This window comes from Meriones unguiculatus, chromosome 10 (genome assembly GCF_030254825.1).
Source record: "Meriones unguiculatus strain TT.TT164.6M chromosome 10, Bangor_MerUng_6.1, whole genome shotgun sequence".
In the NCBI taxonomy this organism is placed as follows: Eukaryota; Metazoa; Chordata; class Mammalia; order Rodentia; family Muridae; genus Meriones; species Meriones unguiculatus.
Window position 1 is genome coordinate 72,779,287 of NC_083358.1, and position 15,458 is coordinate 72,794,744.

A 15,458-nucleotide genomic window follows, 5' to 3' on the forward strand; every position below is an offset into this window, starting at 1 on the left:
AATGTTCTTACTGTATACTTCAGCATAGTTTGGATGTATGTACAGCTGGATCTTGAGGAAGCACTATTACGAATTATCTGAGATTTCCAGAGTGGTTGTACAAGTTTACATTCCCACCAGCATGGAGGAAGGTTCCCCTTTCTCCACATCCTCTCCAGCATGTGTTTTTAGTCACTTGAGTTTTTAATCTTAGACATTCTTATGGATGTAAGGTGAATTTCCCTGATGACTGAGAATGTTGAGCATTTCTTGAAGTGTTTCTCTGTCATTTGATATTCCTCTGCAGAGAATTCTCTAACTTTTACACCATTTTTAATTGGATTACTTGATTTTTTAAGTGCTTTATATATTTTGGATATTAGCCCTCTGTCAGATACAGGGTTGGTGAAGATCCTTTCCTAGTCTATAGGCTCTCATTTTGTTCTGACAAAAGTGTCCTTTGCCTTACAGAAGCTTTTCAAATTCAAGAGTTCCCATCCCATTTATTGATCTTAGAGCCTGTGCTGTTGGTGTCCTTTTCAGGAAGTTGTCTTCTATGCCAATGAGGTCAAGGTTTTATGTTGAGGTCTTTGATCCACTTGGACTTTAGTTTTGTGCAGTGTGGTAAATATGGATCTATTTGCATTTTCCTACATGTAGACATCCAGTTTGTTGAAGATCTTTTTTCATCTTTGTCAAAAATCAAGTGTCCATAACTGTGGGTTTATTTTGGGGTCTTCCCATTGATACACCATTCTGTTTCTATGCCAATACCATGCAGTTTTTATTACTATTGCTCTGTAGTACAGCTTGATCAGGGATGGAGATACCTCCAGATGATCTGTTGTTGTACAGGATTGTTTTGGCAATTCTGTGTTTTTTGTTTGTTTGTTTGTTTTTCTATATGAAGTTGAGATTGTTCTTCCAAGGTCTGTAAAGAACTGAGTTGGTATTTTGATAGGAATTGCATTGAATCTGAATTTGGCAGGATGGTAGATCACATTGATGGATTTGTTTATTGAACCAGTTCTGCATACCTGGGATGAAGCCTCCTTGGTCATGGTGGATGATATCTTTTATGTGTTTTTTGATTCGGTTTGCCAGTATTTTACTGAGTATTTTTGCATCAATGTTCATAAGAGAGATTCTGAAGTTCTCTTTTTGGTTGCGTCTTTGTGTGTAGTTTAGGTATCAAGGTGACTGTGGCTTCATAGAATGAGTTTGTCAATATTCATTCTGTTTGTGGAATAGTTTGAAGAGAGTTGGAATTGTTAGCACTTTGAAGGTCTGGTAAAATTCTATGCTAAAACCATCTGGCCCTGGGTTTGTTTGTTTTTTGGGTTTTTTTTTTTGTTTGTTTGCTTGTTTTTTTGGAAGGTAGACTTTGATTGCTTCTGTTTCCTGGGGGATAGATGACTATTCAATCTACCTGATCTTGATTTAATTTTGGTCAATGGAATCTATCAAGAAAGTTCATTTCCTTAGGATTTTGAAATTTTGTGGCATATAGGCTTTTGTAAGATCTAATGATTGTTTGGATCTCCTCAGTGTTATGTCTCCTTTTGCATTTCTGCTTTTGCTGATTTGGATAGTTTCCCTGCCTTTTAGTTGGTTTGGCTGGGGGTTTGTCTATCTTACTGATTTTTCTCAAAGAACCAGCTCTTGGTTTCATTGATTCTTTGAATTGTTTCTAATTCATTTCAGCCTGGAATCTACTCCTTTTGGGTGTGTCTTTTTTTTTTCTCCTGTTCTACAGCTTTCAGGTGAGCCATTAACTTGCTTATATGAGATGTCTCAAATTTTCTTATGAAGGCACTATGATGTAACATGAGGAGTTTCTTTTCTGGTCTAGTCTAATTGGTGTTCTGTAGGCCTCTTATGTTTATGGACATCTCCTTAAGTTGAAATTTTTCTTATGATTTTTCTTAAATATTTTCTGGACCTTGGAGCCTGGAATCTTTCTTATCAATTCCTATTCTTATATTTCACCTTTTCATGGCATCCTTGATCTTGGATGTTTTGTGTTTGGGACTTTCTGATTTTACTTTTCTTTGAGAGAAGTAGCAATTTCTGCAACTGTATCTTCAGCACCAGAGATTCTCTCCTCCATCTCTTGTATTCTGTTGGTGATGCTTACCTTTGGTTCCTGATCTCTTCTTTATTGATTCTAATACTGTTTTCATGCCTTGCACCATTTCTTTCATCTGTTTGAATGTAGATTCAAACAGATGTTTCTAAGATTTGTTTTTTTTCCTCTCTTTATGCCATGAATTGTGCCTCTACTTGTGCCTTTATTTGTTTGGCTGTATTTGCCCGTGTTTCTTTAAGAGCTTTTTTCATTTCTTCATTTGCCTCCATTTGAGTGGTTATTTCTTTGAGAGATTTGTTCATTTCCTCTTTGTGCCTATAATAAACTATTTTGAGGATTGTTGATGAAGCCTCAATGTCCTGATTTTTGTTGGATGTGTTCTTACGTTGACCTCTGGCCATGTGCTTATCCATATCCTTCCCTGTTTGTTCCTGGAGTCTATACTTCAGACTGGGTCCATCTTTCTTCAGGAAGATGAGAAAGGTTCACTGGTTTGAGAGTCTACATTGGTGTTTGGCTGTACCTAAGGGAGAAAGGTCATGGTAGTAGGTGCAGGTACACAAGTGTAGGCGAGCAAGCATGGGCAAGGAAGTGTGCCTTGAAGGACAGGGCGTTAGAGTGTGGATGCCTAGAATGTGGGGCATAGAGGTGGGGTACATGCACAGAAGGGCAAGGTGCCTGCAGAATGCTTATGTGCAGGTTCCCTGAATACCTCAGTGGCCTACAGGCCTGTATTCTGGTATTCTGATCTGTTTGGGATACAGGAATTGTTTTCCTGGACTCCACTGGTAGACCCATAGAACAGGGGCTTCAGTGTTGAACACTACCCTAAGAACCCGTGTGTTACCCAAAGTGGGGCTGTGGTGGGAGGGAAGTCTGGCTGCTAGCTACAGCGACCCTGGATCTGGGGCTCTGCACGCACTCACTTGAAGGCACTCTCCCTCTCTAGCAGGCCTATTTGGGAAGCACAGGGGTTCCCCCTGCTCTCTACTCCTACTAGATTTGAACAAATGAAAGTGTAGGAGATCCATCAGCTCAGCTGTGCTGCAGCCACAGAACTGGAGGCTGGTCTAGTGGCCTGCTGGGAGTCCAGCCACAGCCACAGGACTGAGAGGCCAGTACAGATGCCTGCGGGGAGGCCCTGGGGAGCCTGAACAGCTGCTGGAGGCCCTGGGAGGCCACTACAGCTGGCCTGCTGCTGAGGCACTGGGAGTCACACTTTCTGTCTCAGATACTGAGCAGGGAGTTCTGTGCTAGGAGCCCTATGGGAGGGAGGCATGACAAGGGGAAGTGCAGCTAGATTGAATGCTCCCCACTCAGTCCTGGGAGAAGTACGTGGATGACCTGGATCCAAATGGTCTCAGCTCACAGGTTGTGCCGTCTTGCCCAGGAAGCCTTAGTGTCTGGTTTTAGCTGCTCCCCTTCCCCACACTCTGCCCCTCAGATATGGTGCTCACTGGTCACCACCATCTGAGATACCCCTCTGGCTACCTCTTTTTAAAAGTCTACTTCATGTTCACAGGCAAGTTATCTTTAGAAATTTATGTTGTACTAGCAATAGTATGCCTATATGTTTGTATATCAGTAACAAATAGGTTTTTAAAATCGGCCATACAAAGAGTTATGAGACGGTTTAGAGGGAGGAAAGTAAAGGATTTGAGAGCTGGCAGCATAGGTCAGTTAGTGGTAGTGTTAGAGTAAGGCCAGGTAAGTGGAGTGCCTTCTGACATTGGGTTTGACCTGGCATCACACACACCACACACATACATTTTTCCTCAGCAATATTGTCAGATGAAACTTTGCAGTGTTCATGAGTGTGCTCTATTCTTGTCATTCCATTAGATTCTAGATATAAAGTGCAAAACAATCTGTTCTGAAGGGCTTTCCCACTCACATGTATGTATTCCTCAGGTTGAATATGAACACCGCGCTCTGGACTGCCGTTTGGGTCTGAAGGAAGGCCGACCATTCTCAGGGGTCACTGCATGTATGGACTTCTGTGCTCATGCCCACAGAGACCAGCACAACATGCAGAATGGCAGCACAGTGGTGAGTGGCCGCCAGGGTCCTAATAGCTTCTGCCAGTGTAAAGCACAACTGTATGGTTCTTGGCATAGAACATCCAGATCATGTGTTTTCGTGGATGAATTGTGTTCCAACATGACACAGCTAGTTGTGTGTGCCCAGCTTTTGTAGAGGACCTGCCTTCCATTCCCAGTACTGGTGACTCAACCACTATAACGCCAGGTCTAGGTGACTTGTACACTCTTGTTTTCTGTAGTCATGTTAACTCATGTAGATATAAATACATCCATACATAGAACTAAAAACAGAAATCAATCTTTAAAAATTAATGGAATCTGCTCAGCCAGGAATATACTTACCCTCAGGCCTGAACTGAATTGGATACCTGCATCTATGTTATACCCAGTGCTGTAGAGGGCATCTTAATCCTTCATAGAGGGCAGATGGGAATCTCTGAGGCTTGCCATCTAGCAAAATCAGTGTATTTTGGGCTCTGAGATACCCTTTCCCCAAAAAATAATATGGAAATGTTTGTGCCTACATGTTACAGTGGGCACAATGGATTAACATTCTTGGTTATGAACACAGTTAGATTAGCTATCAGCCAGTTTGAAGTTAGATCCTGCAAAATAAACTACTCATGACCTTGGCAGCCCTGGCCATTTATATTGTGGAAGGTATACTCAGGTCCTCATTTTCTTAAGGGAGTGGGAAGTGAAAGAGCATGCCTCTGGTCACAGGTGCTACAGGCTAAGATGGAAAGGCACTCTAGATGAGAACTAAACAGTGATAAACATGCAGAGAAACACATGCAGAGACCTGAATTTGGGAAACACCCTTCATGTGTCATTTAGAATGGCCACATTTTTGGGAGGTGGTGTCCCCCATTCATTTTTTTTTTTGCCCTTTAATATCTATGATAAATGGATAAAATAAGACAGTGTTAATCAAAATTAAGATTATCATGGCTAACAAGAAAAGTACCTGTAAATTATTAAAGCAAAAAAGGACACGTGAAGCCATGCATGACACATAGCCTGCTGGCGCCTTGTCGAGTTCCTTGAGCATAGCAAGCTCTTTTAAACAGTGAGGCGTCAAACAGTGAGGCGTCTGAAGGAAGTTGAACTGTGTCATGTCATCACCCTTCCCTGTCCCACCACCTGTGGTGGTTACACAGCAGACACTTCTTTTGAAAGAAATGCAACCTGCCACCTGTGTTTAATATGTGGAAAGCAGGAAAGTGCCTTTCATTTGGTTTCCCTGACTTCTAGAAGTGCATGAAAGCAGCCACTTCCACAGTGGTTTTCTCTGGCTTCTGTGTTAGCACTAACAGGCACTTCTGGTTTTGACACTGCATGTCATTGATCCAACACTGGGTACTGAGGAAGAGGGCCTGCACACACCTGGCTGGCAACTGAGCATCTCCTCTCCCACCAGGTGTGCACCCTCACTCGAGAAGACAATCGGGAGATTGGAGGACAGCCTAAGGACGAGCAGCTTCACGTGTTGCCTCTGTACAAAATCTCTCCTGTGGATGAGTTTGGCAGTACAGAAGGTCAGGAGGAGAAGATACGGAAGGGCTCCATTCAAGTTCTTAACTCTTTCCGGAGGAGAGTTAGAATGTTGCCTGAGCCAGCCAAGAGTTGCCGACAAAGGAAACTGGAGGCCAAAAAAGCTGCAGCTGAAAAGCTTTCTTCCCTGGAGAATAAGAACGACAAGGAAAAGTCTTCCTCACGCACCAAACAGATGGAAAACGCAAGCCATGTAAAACAAACAGGTACACTAATTTCTTGTGACCCTTGAGGGCTTATGTGCTGGGTGACTTATTTGGGGTGTCGGGTGGTTAAGGTGCTCTACCACACTCTTCCCTCAAGCAGCCAGGTTCAGGCTGTCCTGAAGTTGTCTGAGAGGTGGTATCCTGTCCATCTCAGACTAGAGACATTGGAGTTGTTCTATACGAAACAAGTAACAAACCTTTTACACAGGCAATTTAGGTCAAAAGCACAGGTCAAAAACCTGGTCCACCAGGTTTACAGATGGAGCCCCTGGACACAGATACAGTGGAACAGACCTTGTTAAATACTATGTACTAAACCATGCAAGTAAACCCTCACAGAATGCAAAACACTCAAGACAGGGGAAGGGAATGGTCACTAAGTGATCATTAAAACAGCACTGTACTGAAAAAAGTCTGAAAATGCAATTTGCAAGATGAGGTTGGATCTGGTTTTGGTAAGGCTCTACACTCATCAAAAGAACTTCTGACTGCCAGTCCTAATGGAACACTGGGCACCAGAACCCTTGGCTGTCTATAATTAGAGCTACTAAAAAGAAATTCGTTTTTGTTTTAAAGTATATTGATTGGTCTGGCCCCCACTACAAGAACGTTCTTTAAAATTACCAATTTACTTTCCAGGCATCTTTGTTTTGAGGTGAAAAAAATCTTACTGGTTTTTCTGTGATGGTAAACTATGCCTATAACTGTCACTAACATCTTACGGAAATGTAAGATCTCAAGGTGTTCTCTATGTAACAGTTGTGTAAATTTCCTTCCTGGGAAGTAGACTGTCCAGATGTGTAGGATCCTCTTTATACCTAAATGCCATTCTCATCAAGTCACCTTCTGGCAGTTGAGAAAAAGTGAAATAAAATATGTTCTTTTTAGGAACAAGAATGGGGGAGGTGGGGTACTTTACATAGTACAATCATTGCTTTATCAGACTACATTGGACTAGAAGATAAGGTCATAGGCTATGTTGAGGAAGGATATATAGATAGGTAGAGTTGGGGGAAGGTAATGAAACAAGTTCACATCTTGCTTTACAATGCTCGATCCCTGGCTTGCCTTGCTGAGGAGTAGGTAGGATTGCCTGTGCCATCGTCTCCACTCATGTTCTTGAAATAATGTATTTGCTCCTGCTCTCCTCCCTTCTCCCACAGAGCAATCGAGGCTCTCAGGATCTGTCATACAGCAGCCACAGCCACTGCAGAGGCACCTCCAGCAGGTGCAGAGGCCACAGCAGACACAGCTACAGCATGTCTTGCCCAGCACTGCTCAGTGTCAGTCCATTGGCTCTTACTCTTCGGGATCCACCAATCCATACACGAGGCCCAGTCCACTTAGTCCTTACCCAAGCTCTTCACACACTTCAGGTGTTTACGGAGACACCAACCACGTGAACTTTTATCCCACTTCATCTCAAGCTGCAGGTTCATATTTGAGTCCTTCTAATGCCATGAATGCCTACCCTGGGCTTTTCAATCAGAACAACCAGTATGCAGCTTATCAGTGCAATGGGAATGTGTCGGTGGACAGCTGCTCCCCTTTCTTAGGTTCTTACTCTGCGCAGTCCCAGCCCAGGGATCTGTATAGATGTCCAAACCAGGAGCATCTCAGTAACCTGAACCTCCCACCCATCCACACACTTTACCAACAGAGGTTTGGAGACAGCACCTCTAAGTATGTAAGTTACAGTAGCCAAAATGTGCAGAGAGATTCCTTCAGCAACTGTACCATAAACCCAAACGCGCACCACCCAGCAGCGTTTCCTCCTTATCCCACCACCCCCGAGGTGGATGGCCATTTCGTGGGAGCCGCCTCCAGATTACCGTATGGTCTGGGCAACCCCAACCTAGACTGTGAGAGCAGCGAGCACCAGCCAACCTTTCACAGGACACACAGCTATGCCGCAGCAGCCCCAGGCACGGCGAGCAGCTCCAACCACAGCACCTTCCACAACAAGGAGAACGACAGCACGGCCTCCCATGCCGATAATGAGCTATCAAGGGTGCTTCCTGAGCCTAATCACGACAGAAACGATTCTGCCCAGGGTCCTTTACACAACCCGACCGGGGTGGTGGGACAAGGCGAGGCTTCTGCTGTGAAGGAAGAAGAAGAGGAGGTCTGGTCAGACAGTGAGCACAGCTTTCTGGACTGTAACATCGGCGGGGTGGCTGTGGTTCCTACTCACGGCTCAATCCTCATTGAGTGTGCAAAGCGCGAGCTTCATGCCACAACCCGAATAAATATTCCCAACCGGGGTAATCCGGTCAGGATCTCACTTGTATTTTACCAGCATAAGAACTTGAATGAGCCAAAACATGGCTTGGCTCTCTGGGAAGCCAAAGTGGCTGGGAGGGCCCGGGAGAAAGAGGAAGAGTGTGGACCAGATCATGAGCCTCAGAAAAGCCACAGCAAAAGAGTAAAACGCGAACCCACAGAGCAGCAGGAACCGCCTGCGCCCAATTACCTGCGATTCATCCAGTCTCTTGCTGAGAACACAGGGTCTGTGACCACAGACTCCACGGTGACTACATCTCCATATGCCTTCACTCAGGTCACAGGGCCTTACAACAGATACGTATGATGCCGTTTGCTATGCCAGACCATCAAGAACAACCTGTCAGAGCATAGCTTTCATGGCGTGGGCAGCCGAGACAGGTTTCAGCAACCACAATAAATGAAATGTGTGTGTGCTTGGGGCGGGAGGGGATGTCAGCTCACCAGCAAAATAATTTTTACCATTGTACTTAATCTCTACCGACTTCCCAGATGCTCACTGGTAGCATCCAGGAAAAAAAAGACCAAAGCATCCTATGCAAAGGGAAGGCAGGAAGAAAGTGCTGTACAATTTGTTTTCAAAACCACTGGCTCTCTCGTTGGCTGAGGTTATGTGTGGGAGATGTCCCCCACCACCCCGCACGTGACCACCTCTAACAACACCAGGTCTGCGTGGTCACAGCGCAGTTCTGCAGTCATGCAGTTGCAGGAATCCGGTGCTGACATGTGACATACTGAAATACTGGAATTGTGGCTTTTTAACATGCAGTTTTTACTGTAATCTTAACTTATTTATCAAAGTAGCTACAGAAAGCTTAAGTGAATAATGGCAAAACACTGAATTGTTTTGGGTGTTACATTAAATGGTGCTACAAAAATGGTGTCTTTAGAAAATCAATGCCTTTTTCATGCTACCAGAATAGTGCCCTTGAGTAACGGCACACCTTTCATTCACATGTTCCATGTTCTTATTCAGCTTAGTTTTTCAATGTGGACACTTTAGGCCTCTGGATTGTGCTCATCTGGTGATGTCCTTGTAGGACTATAAACATACTGTGTACATACACACGCCTTTATACATGCAAATACATGTATACTGAAATTTTAAGTGGTGTTAGAAGCACTTTGCCTACCTAAGTAAGCTTTGGCAACTTGAACAATGCTGAGGTACTGAGACTTAAAAAAAAAGTTTACTTTCATTTAGAATTTTATTTTTAAGGAAAGCTTTTAAAACATTTGAGCGATGTCATTGTTGACGGCCTGTGTTAGTCCACAAATCATGTTTTCTGGTGCTCATCTTACATGATATACTATAAAGAAAAAAAACGGTATGACAAGCTCATTGCTCCTTTGTCTACAGCTTAAACTGCAGATAATAACTAGCGGCATGCTACAGATTCAGCAAAGCTTGTCTGAGTACACCCTTGCTGTCCTTCAGGACAGCAGGCTACCTTTGTGTTAATCACGCGCTTTTGTGATGCCATTTCTAAGCTTAAGTGTTCTTCTTACAGGAAGATGGTGGACTGATGCCCATATAAGATGAGTAGTAGGCAGGGTGAAGTCCGCGTGAATCTGTTGGTTACAAGACAAAACAAAACGAAACAAAAACCTAAGCAAAATAGGCAGCTGGTTTGCTGTGGTGATTTAAAATCCTTAATTTGTATAAAAAGGTGAAAGAGTTGTATAGTAAATTAAATTGTAAAACAAAACTTTTTTAATGCAATGCTTTAGTATTTTAGTACTGTAAAAATATATACATGTGTGTATATATATAATATATATGAGATTGAAGTAAAACTCACATCACGATGGTGCTACTCAGACTGCTACACATGAATCCTAATGTGAGCGAAGATTTCATTAAGTTTGAGTGATGTTCCTACTTGTCATATACCTCAACACTAGTTTGGCAATGGGATATTAAACTAGAGTGAAAGCTTATAGCATTGTATACCACCATTTTTAAATTTTTTTTATTAAAGCATACCTTTTTTTAATACTTGATTTCTTAGCAAGTATAACTTGAATTTCAAACTTGTTGTAAAAAAATTCAGGGATATTTCAGCTCGTTCTTATGCCAACATGTCAGCTGTGTTTATGTAAAGTTGTCAGTTAATATATTCTTTTTCGGGGATTGAACTCTATTTTGAATCCCACCTATTTTGCTTGTACATGTGCTGATAACAAACTAATTTTATAAATTTGTTGACTAAAATAAAAGTTTGGAGAGTTTTTCAACAAAGTTTTAAATAGAATGCACTGAGCTGATAAAGGGAAAATTGTAAACTAAGAGATCATCACATGGCTGTTGGCCAAGTCCTCAAAGGTTTTTGATCCAGTAATGACTACAGGTTCATGCCCCACAATACAGGTTCATGCCCCACAGGTGTCTCTCGGCAATCCTAGAATCTGGCTGTGAGCTGTGCAGTAGGACTCCAGTGTTGCTTACCAGCTTCTCAAATAGCTTGGATCAGTGGAGACCTTTACTGGTCATATTGTCACTAAAGCTTTCAGAATCTCTACTTTGCACCCTGAACCACAAGTTTAATGGTTTTTCACACCATGATGTTGAGTCTACATCAGTTTCCAGCAGGTGTGTGTGACAAGTTTGAGCCGGCCATCTCTAAGGAATGTTTGCTTTACATGTCACCCACTGTAATTTGTCAAACTGCTGGCCAACAGGAGCAGGGAGTGTGGTTTGAGGATGGATCATGTAGGAAGAAAGGCAATTAAATGACATCCAACCTCTGTCAATTAGATCAAATGAAAAGCAAATCTGATTTGCTTCTATAGGAACAGGTCGACTACATAGCCATACTTGAAAGTGCTTCTGCGTGGTGTCAACATTACTTGAATGAATTTTTCATCTTGACGCACAGTGATGTATAGCTCCCTTTACAAGGTAGTGGTTAACTTGTTAGGAAAAGTTTTTGCAGTTTGACACTAAGATAATGAACTGTGTGCATTTTTCTATGCTTTATTTTTTTAACTTAGTTTCATTCATGAGATGTTGGGTTTGTTTATAAAATCTGAGGGTGGTTATAAATACTGTAAGTATTGTAATGTTATGAATGCAGTTTATTTGAAAGCTGTTTATTATATCATTCCCGATAATGCTATGTGAGTTTTAATAAAATTTATATTTATTTAATGCACTCAAGTATCCCATTGCACAAGTTTGTTTGATCCATCCGTAAGGTAAAGCAAGACACATTCTGTTTTATGATAATTCATCCACAGGTTAAACTGTTTCTCTAATCAGGATATCTGCTCGTCACCCCCTTTTCTGTTCACCTTCCAGCCAGTTTTCTTTGTATATATAGACATAGGTAATGAGGAAGGGGGTGATCACAGCTGCTGACCCTGGGCTGTGCTTGTCATGAAACAGCTGTCTTTGGCTTTGTCCATTCTCTGCATGCCAGTCATGCCAGTATACAACCTCACTGCACCAGAGCCACAAGGCAAAGGAGGGCAATCTTGAGACAGGGCTGCGTGTACCCTTGACTGTCCTGTGGCTCACTTTGTAGACCAGGCTGGCCCCAAAGTCACAGATGGTCCCCTTTCCTTGCCTCCCAAAGAGTTCTGATCATTTTCATCATGCGTATAATGAAGGAGTTCCCTCTTCCACATTTTTTTCCACTGGCCGAGGAAGGACCAAATGTAATTCAGGTGCTGCAAGCTTAGGTGCCCGGTAACTTGCAGCTTAGTCGCAGGTGCTTCTGCGACTAGCACGTCATGAAACAGCCATAACTCTTTGAAAGCTGTGGCCCAATAAGCTTGAATTCTCAGGGCACACAACTTTCATGGTCCATCTGCCTGAACATTCACCAACTCCCTCTGTCCACCTTTGCAAGGTCAGGGAGCAGTCAAAGACTAGAAACTTCAAAAGCTCTTCCTGTTGTTTCCTTGTCCACCCTGATCCCACAAACCATCAGAGGCTGGGGTTGCTAACAAATCTGAAAGATGCTAGAGGCAGGCCTTCTGCCAAGCCTTTGGACTTGACAGGCAGCTGGAAATGACAGAAACCAGCATTCATCAAGCTTTGTTGCCCCTCACGCAGTTGCCCTCACACTAGTATGCCCTTATGCCACATCCCTGGGCCTCAAGCTGCTTTAAAATATACAACAGTTCCCACATCGGCCAATTCTAAGAATCAATCATGAGAGACTCAGACCTCTCATGTCCCCGAGAGCTTTAGGTTGGTGTCGATATCCGAGTATTCTGTCAGAAACAGGATGCAGATTTCTTGCTCCAGAATTAGGATGAGGGCCAAGTCTGTTCCATGAAACTTTTGCTTCCTGACTTATCCTGCATCTGGCCAGGGGTTCAGGTAGCTTCTGCTTACACCCCTCCCTCCTCTCTCCAGGAGAAAATGGACGAACACAAAAGATACTTAGAAAGGAATTGACTGTAATTTACATTGGTCCAGCCTTAGCAGTGTGCTTCAGAACAAAGGTTCTTTTGTTCTAATAGCCCTCTTACTAGGTAAATTTTGCAGATTTTTCTGGTTGTCTGTGCTAGGCCTTTCATTTAAAGGAGCCACTCTTCCTAACATATTCATGCAATGAATATGCTCTTGGCAGCTTCTCTTTCTGCTACTTCAACAATGCTTACTCTACTCAACTTGACATTTTATTCGATTTTTAATTCAGGCTGAAATGAGTATTCTGCTTAGGTATTGGGTGAATAGTTACAGAAGCATCTCACTGCTTTTTCCTTCTGGATGAAGTCAAATTCATAGGACTGAGGATTAATAGGCAAGTTCACTGCATATGAGAAATTTATTTGAGATAGGGTCTTCTCTATGTAGTCCTGGCTGTCTTGGAACTCCTTATGTAGGTCAAACTCAAATTCAGAGATCCTCGTATCTCTGCCTCACAAGAGCTGGACTTAAAGGCCTATGCCACCATACCCAGCCACAGTGGCATTCTCCGCAAGAACTGTAAATGCCCTAAGCCACTGAGACAGCTTTTCAGCCTGCCAGGTCTCTTGATTGGAGTGTTATGAAGTATAAAGCTGGAGACAGCATCTGGCTTTTGATTTAGCCTGATCGTGTCATTGAACCTTGTCTGGAAGATCAGCATGCTGCACCCATCAAAACTAAGGTGAGGATAGGTTAGAAATAGGAACATTTAAGTAGAATGCTTGTAAGCCTTAAGAGGAGATTGTACCTTTGAACATTTCCTCTGCATCATGCTAGAAGATTCCTTCTAGTGACAGGCTTCAGGGCTCCCCTGGTAGACAGTACAGTGGACAGGAACCTAACTCCCTGCTTAGATAATATGTTTTGAGTGACAAGCGGCCTCCATAGGTTCTTGTGTTTGTCCAATTGCTCTCCAGGATGGGGCCACCCTGGGAGGCTATGGAATCTTAAATGCCCAAAGAAGGTCAAGTGGCCATGGTCCCACTTCTAGGAGGCCATTGTTAATAAAGTACAGAGAGAAATAAGAGATCCCTGTTACCACCTGTCTGTGTAGTTTCTGCTACCGCCTCCTACCCCTGTTTTGAATACACCTGTTGCAGAACTAAAATGAGTGCCACAGAGGGCTGTTGGACTTCCTGCCATGACCTCTCCTGTTATTGTAAGAAGTGACTGGCCAGAGGACAAGCGCTTCAGGCTGCTAGTGCTCAAGGCCCTTGACAGTGGCTACCATAACATCAACAGAGCCCAACACTTCCACTGCGGGAATAGCCACGCTGTGTGCCACACACACTCTTGTTCCTACTGTACCCGCCTGCACTGCAAGTGTTTTCTTTTCAAACACACAGAGGCAGTGGTCTTCTATGCTACCATAGTGCCTAATACTGTGAAGACACTATTCATAGCCAAAGGAAGGAACAGCAGGTAATCTCTGGGGAGAATGAAAGCCTAAGATGGTAATGCTCTGCCAGGCACAGCAGCGCACACCTGTATTCCCAATACTGGGGGAGGCAGAGGCAGGAGGATCTCTGGGAGCTGGAGGCCAGCATGGTCTACAAAGCAAGCCCAGGGCATCCAAGACTGCACGAAGAAACCCTGTCTCAAAACAACAACAACAAAACAAAACACCACCAACAACAACAAACAAGCAAAAAATATAGGAAGCACATTTTCAGCTCTTCAGTGGAAAATCTTAAAACTAAGAAGGCAACCAATAAGACTGGTAGAAATCTTTGCTCTACCAACTATAAAAATTTGCATATAGGCAAACAACACATATGCAATAGGAAGCTAACATGAAGCAACTGTAGGCCGGGTGGTGGTGGCACACCCCTTTAATCCCAGTACTTGGGAGGCAGAGGCAGGTGGATTTTGAGGCCAGCCTGGTCTATAGAGCAAGTTCCAGGACTGCCAGGTCTACAGAAAACCTGTCTCTAGAAACAAAAAAGAATCTTAGGAAAAAGCCAACAAGTAGACAGTCTTATCACACGAACCTAACAACCTGAGTTTAATCTCTGGAACCTGTGCTGGAAAGAGAAAATTGGCCTTTACATGCAAGCCACAACGCCTGTGCATATAGATGCACTCATACACAGGGCAATAATAATTTTTTAAAGAACTGCATGTAAAACATTTTAATGAGATCAAAGAATATAGGTAGGCTTTCGTAAATTAGGAAGACAAAGGAAGATATGGATGAGAAATTTAGCAGAGAAATGGACATTTTGAAAAAATAATGTTGTGGTAAATTTAAATGGAACAGATGAAACTAGATCTCTCTTTCTCTAAACCAACTCAATTGTATCAAAGATCTTGATATAAAAAGACCATCCTGAGTGAGGCATCCCAGAAGCAGAAAGACACACATGGTATATACTCACTTATAAGTGAATATTAGACATATAATAAAGGATAAACATACTAAAATCTGTACACCTAAAGAAGCTAAGCAAGAAGGAGGACCCTGGGTAAGATGAACAATCCTCACTCAGAGAGGCAAACAGGACAGAAATCAGAAGAGGGAGAAAACAGGAAACAGGACAGAAGCCTACCACAGAGGGCCTCTGAAAGACTTTACCCAGCAGTGTACCAAATCAGATGCTGAGGCTCATAACCAAACTTTGGGCAGAATGCAGGGAATCTTATGAAATAAGGAGGAGATAGAAAGACCTGGAGGGGACAGGAGCTCCACAAGGAGAGCAACAGAACCAAAAATTCTGGGCACAGGGCTCTTTTCTGAGACTGATACTCTAACCAAGGACCATGTATGGATATAACCTAGAACTCCTGCACAGATGTAGCCCATGGCAGTTCCTTGTCCAAGTGGGTTCCATAGTAATGGGGACAGGGACTGTCTCTGACAGGAACTGATTGGCCTGCTCTTT

General features: G+C 43.1%; 1 protein-coding gene across 2 annotated transcripts in view; it reads left to right on the top strand.

Moving 5' to 3' along the window:
- The window catches only part of Tet2 (tet methylcytosine dioxygenase 2), an 82,669-nt gene extending 71,361 nt beyond the window's left edge, over nt 1–11,308 (top strand). For both annotated transcript variants that reach the window (XM_021659362.2, XM_021659360.2), the window contains 3 exons: nt 3,980–4,117; nt 5,531–5,870; nt 7,034–11,308. In XM_021659362.2, coding sequence (XP_021515037.1) covers nt 3,980–4,117; nt 5,531–5,870; nt 7,034–8,460 — 1,905 coding nt within the window. In that variant the 3' untranslated portion in view covers nt 8,461–11,308. The remainder of the gene's footprint in view (nt 1–3,979; nt 4,118–5,530; nt 5,871–7,033) is intronic.
- Nucleotides 11,309–15,458: the final 4,150 nt, after the last annotated feature.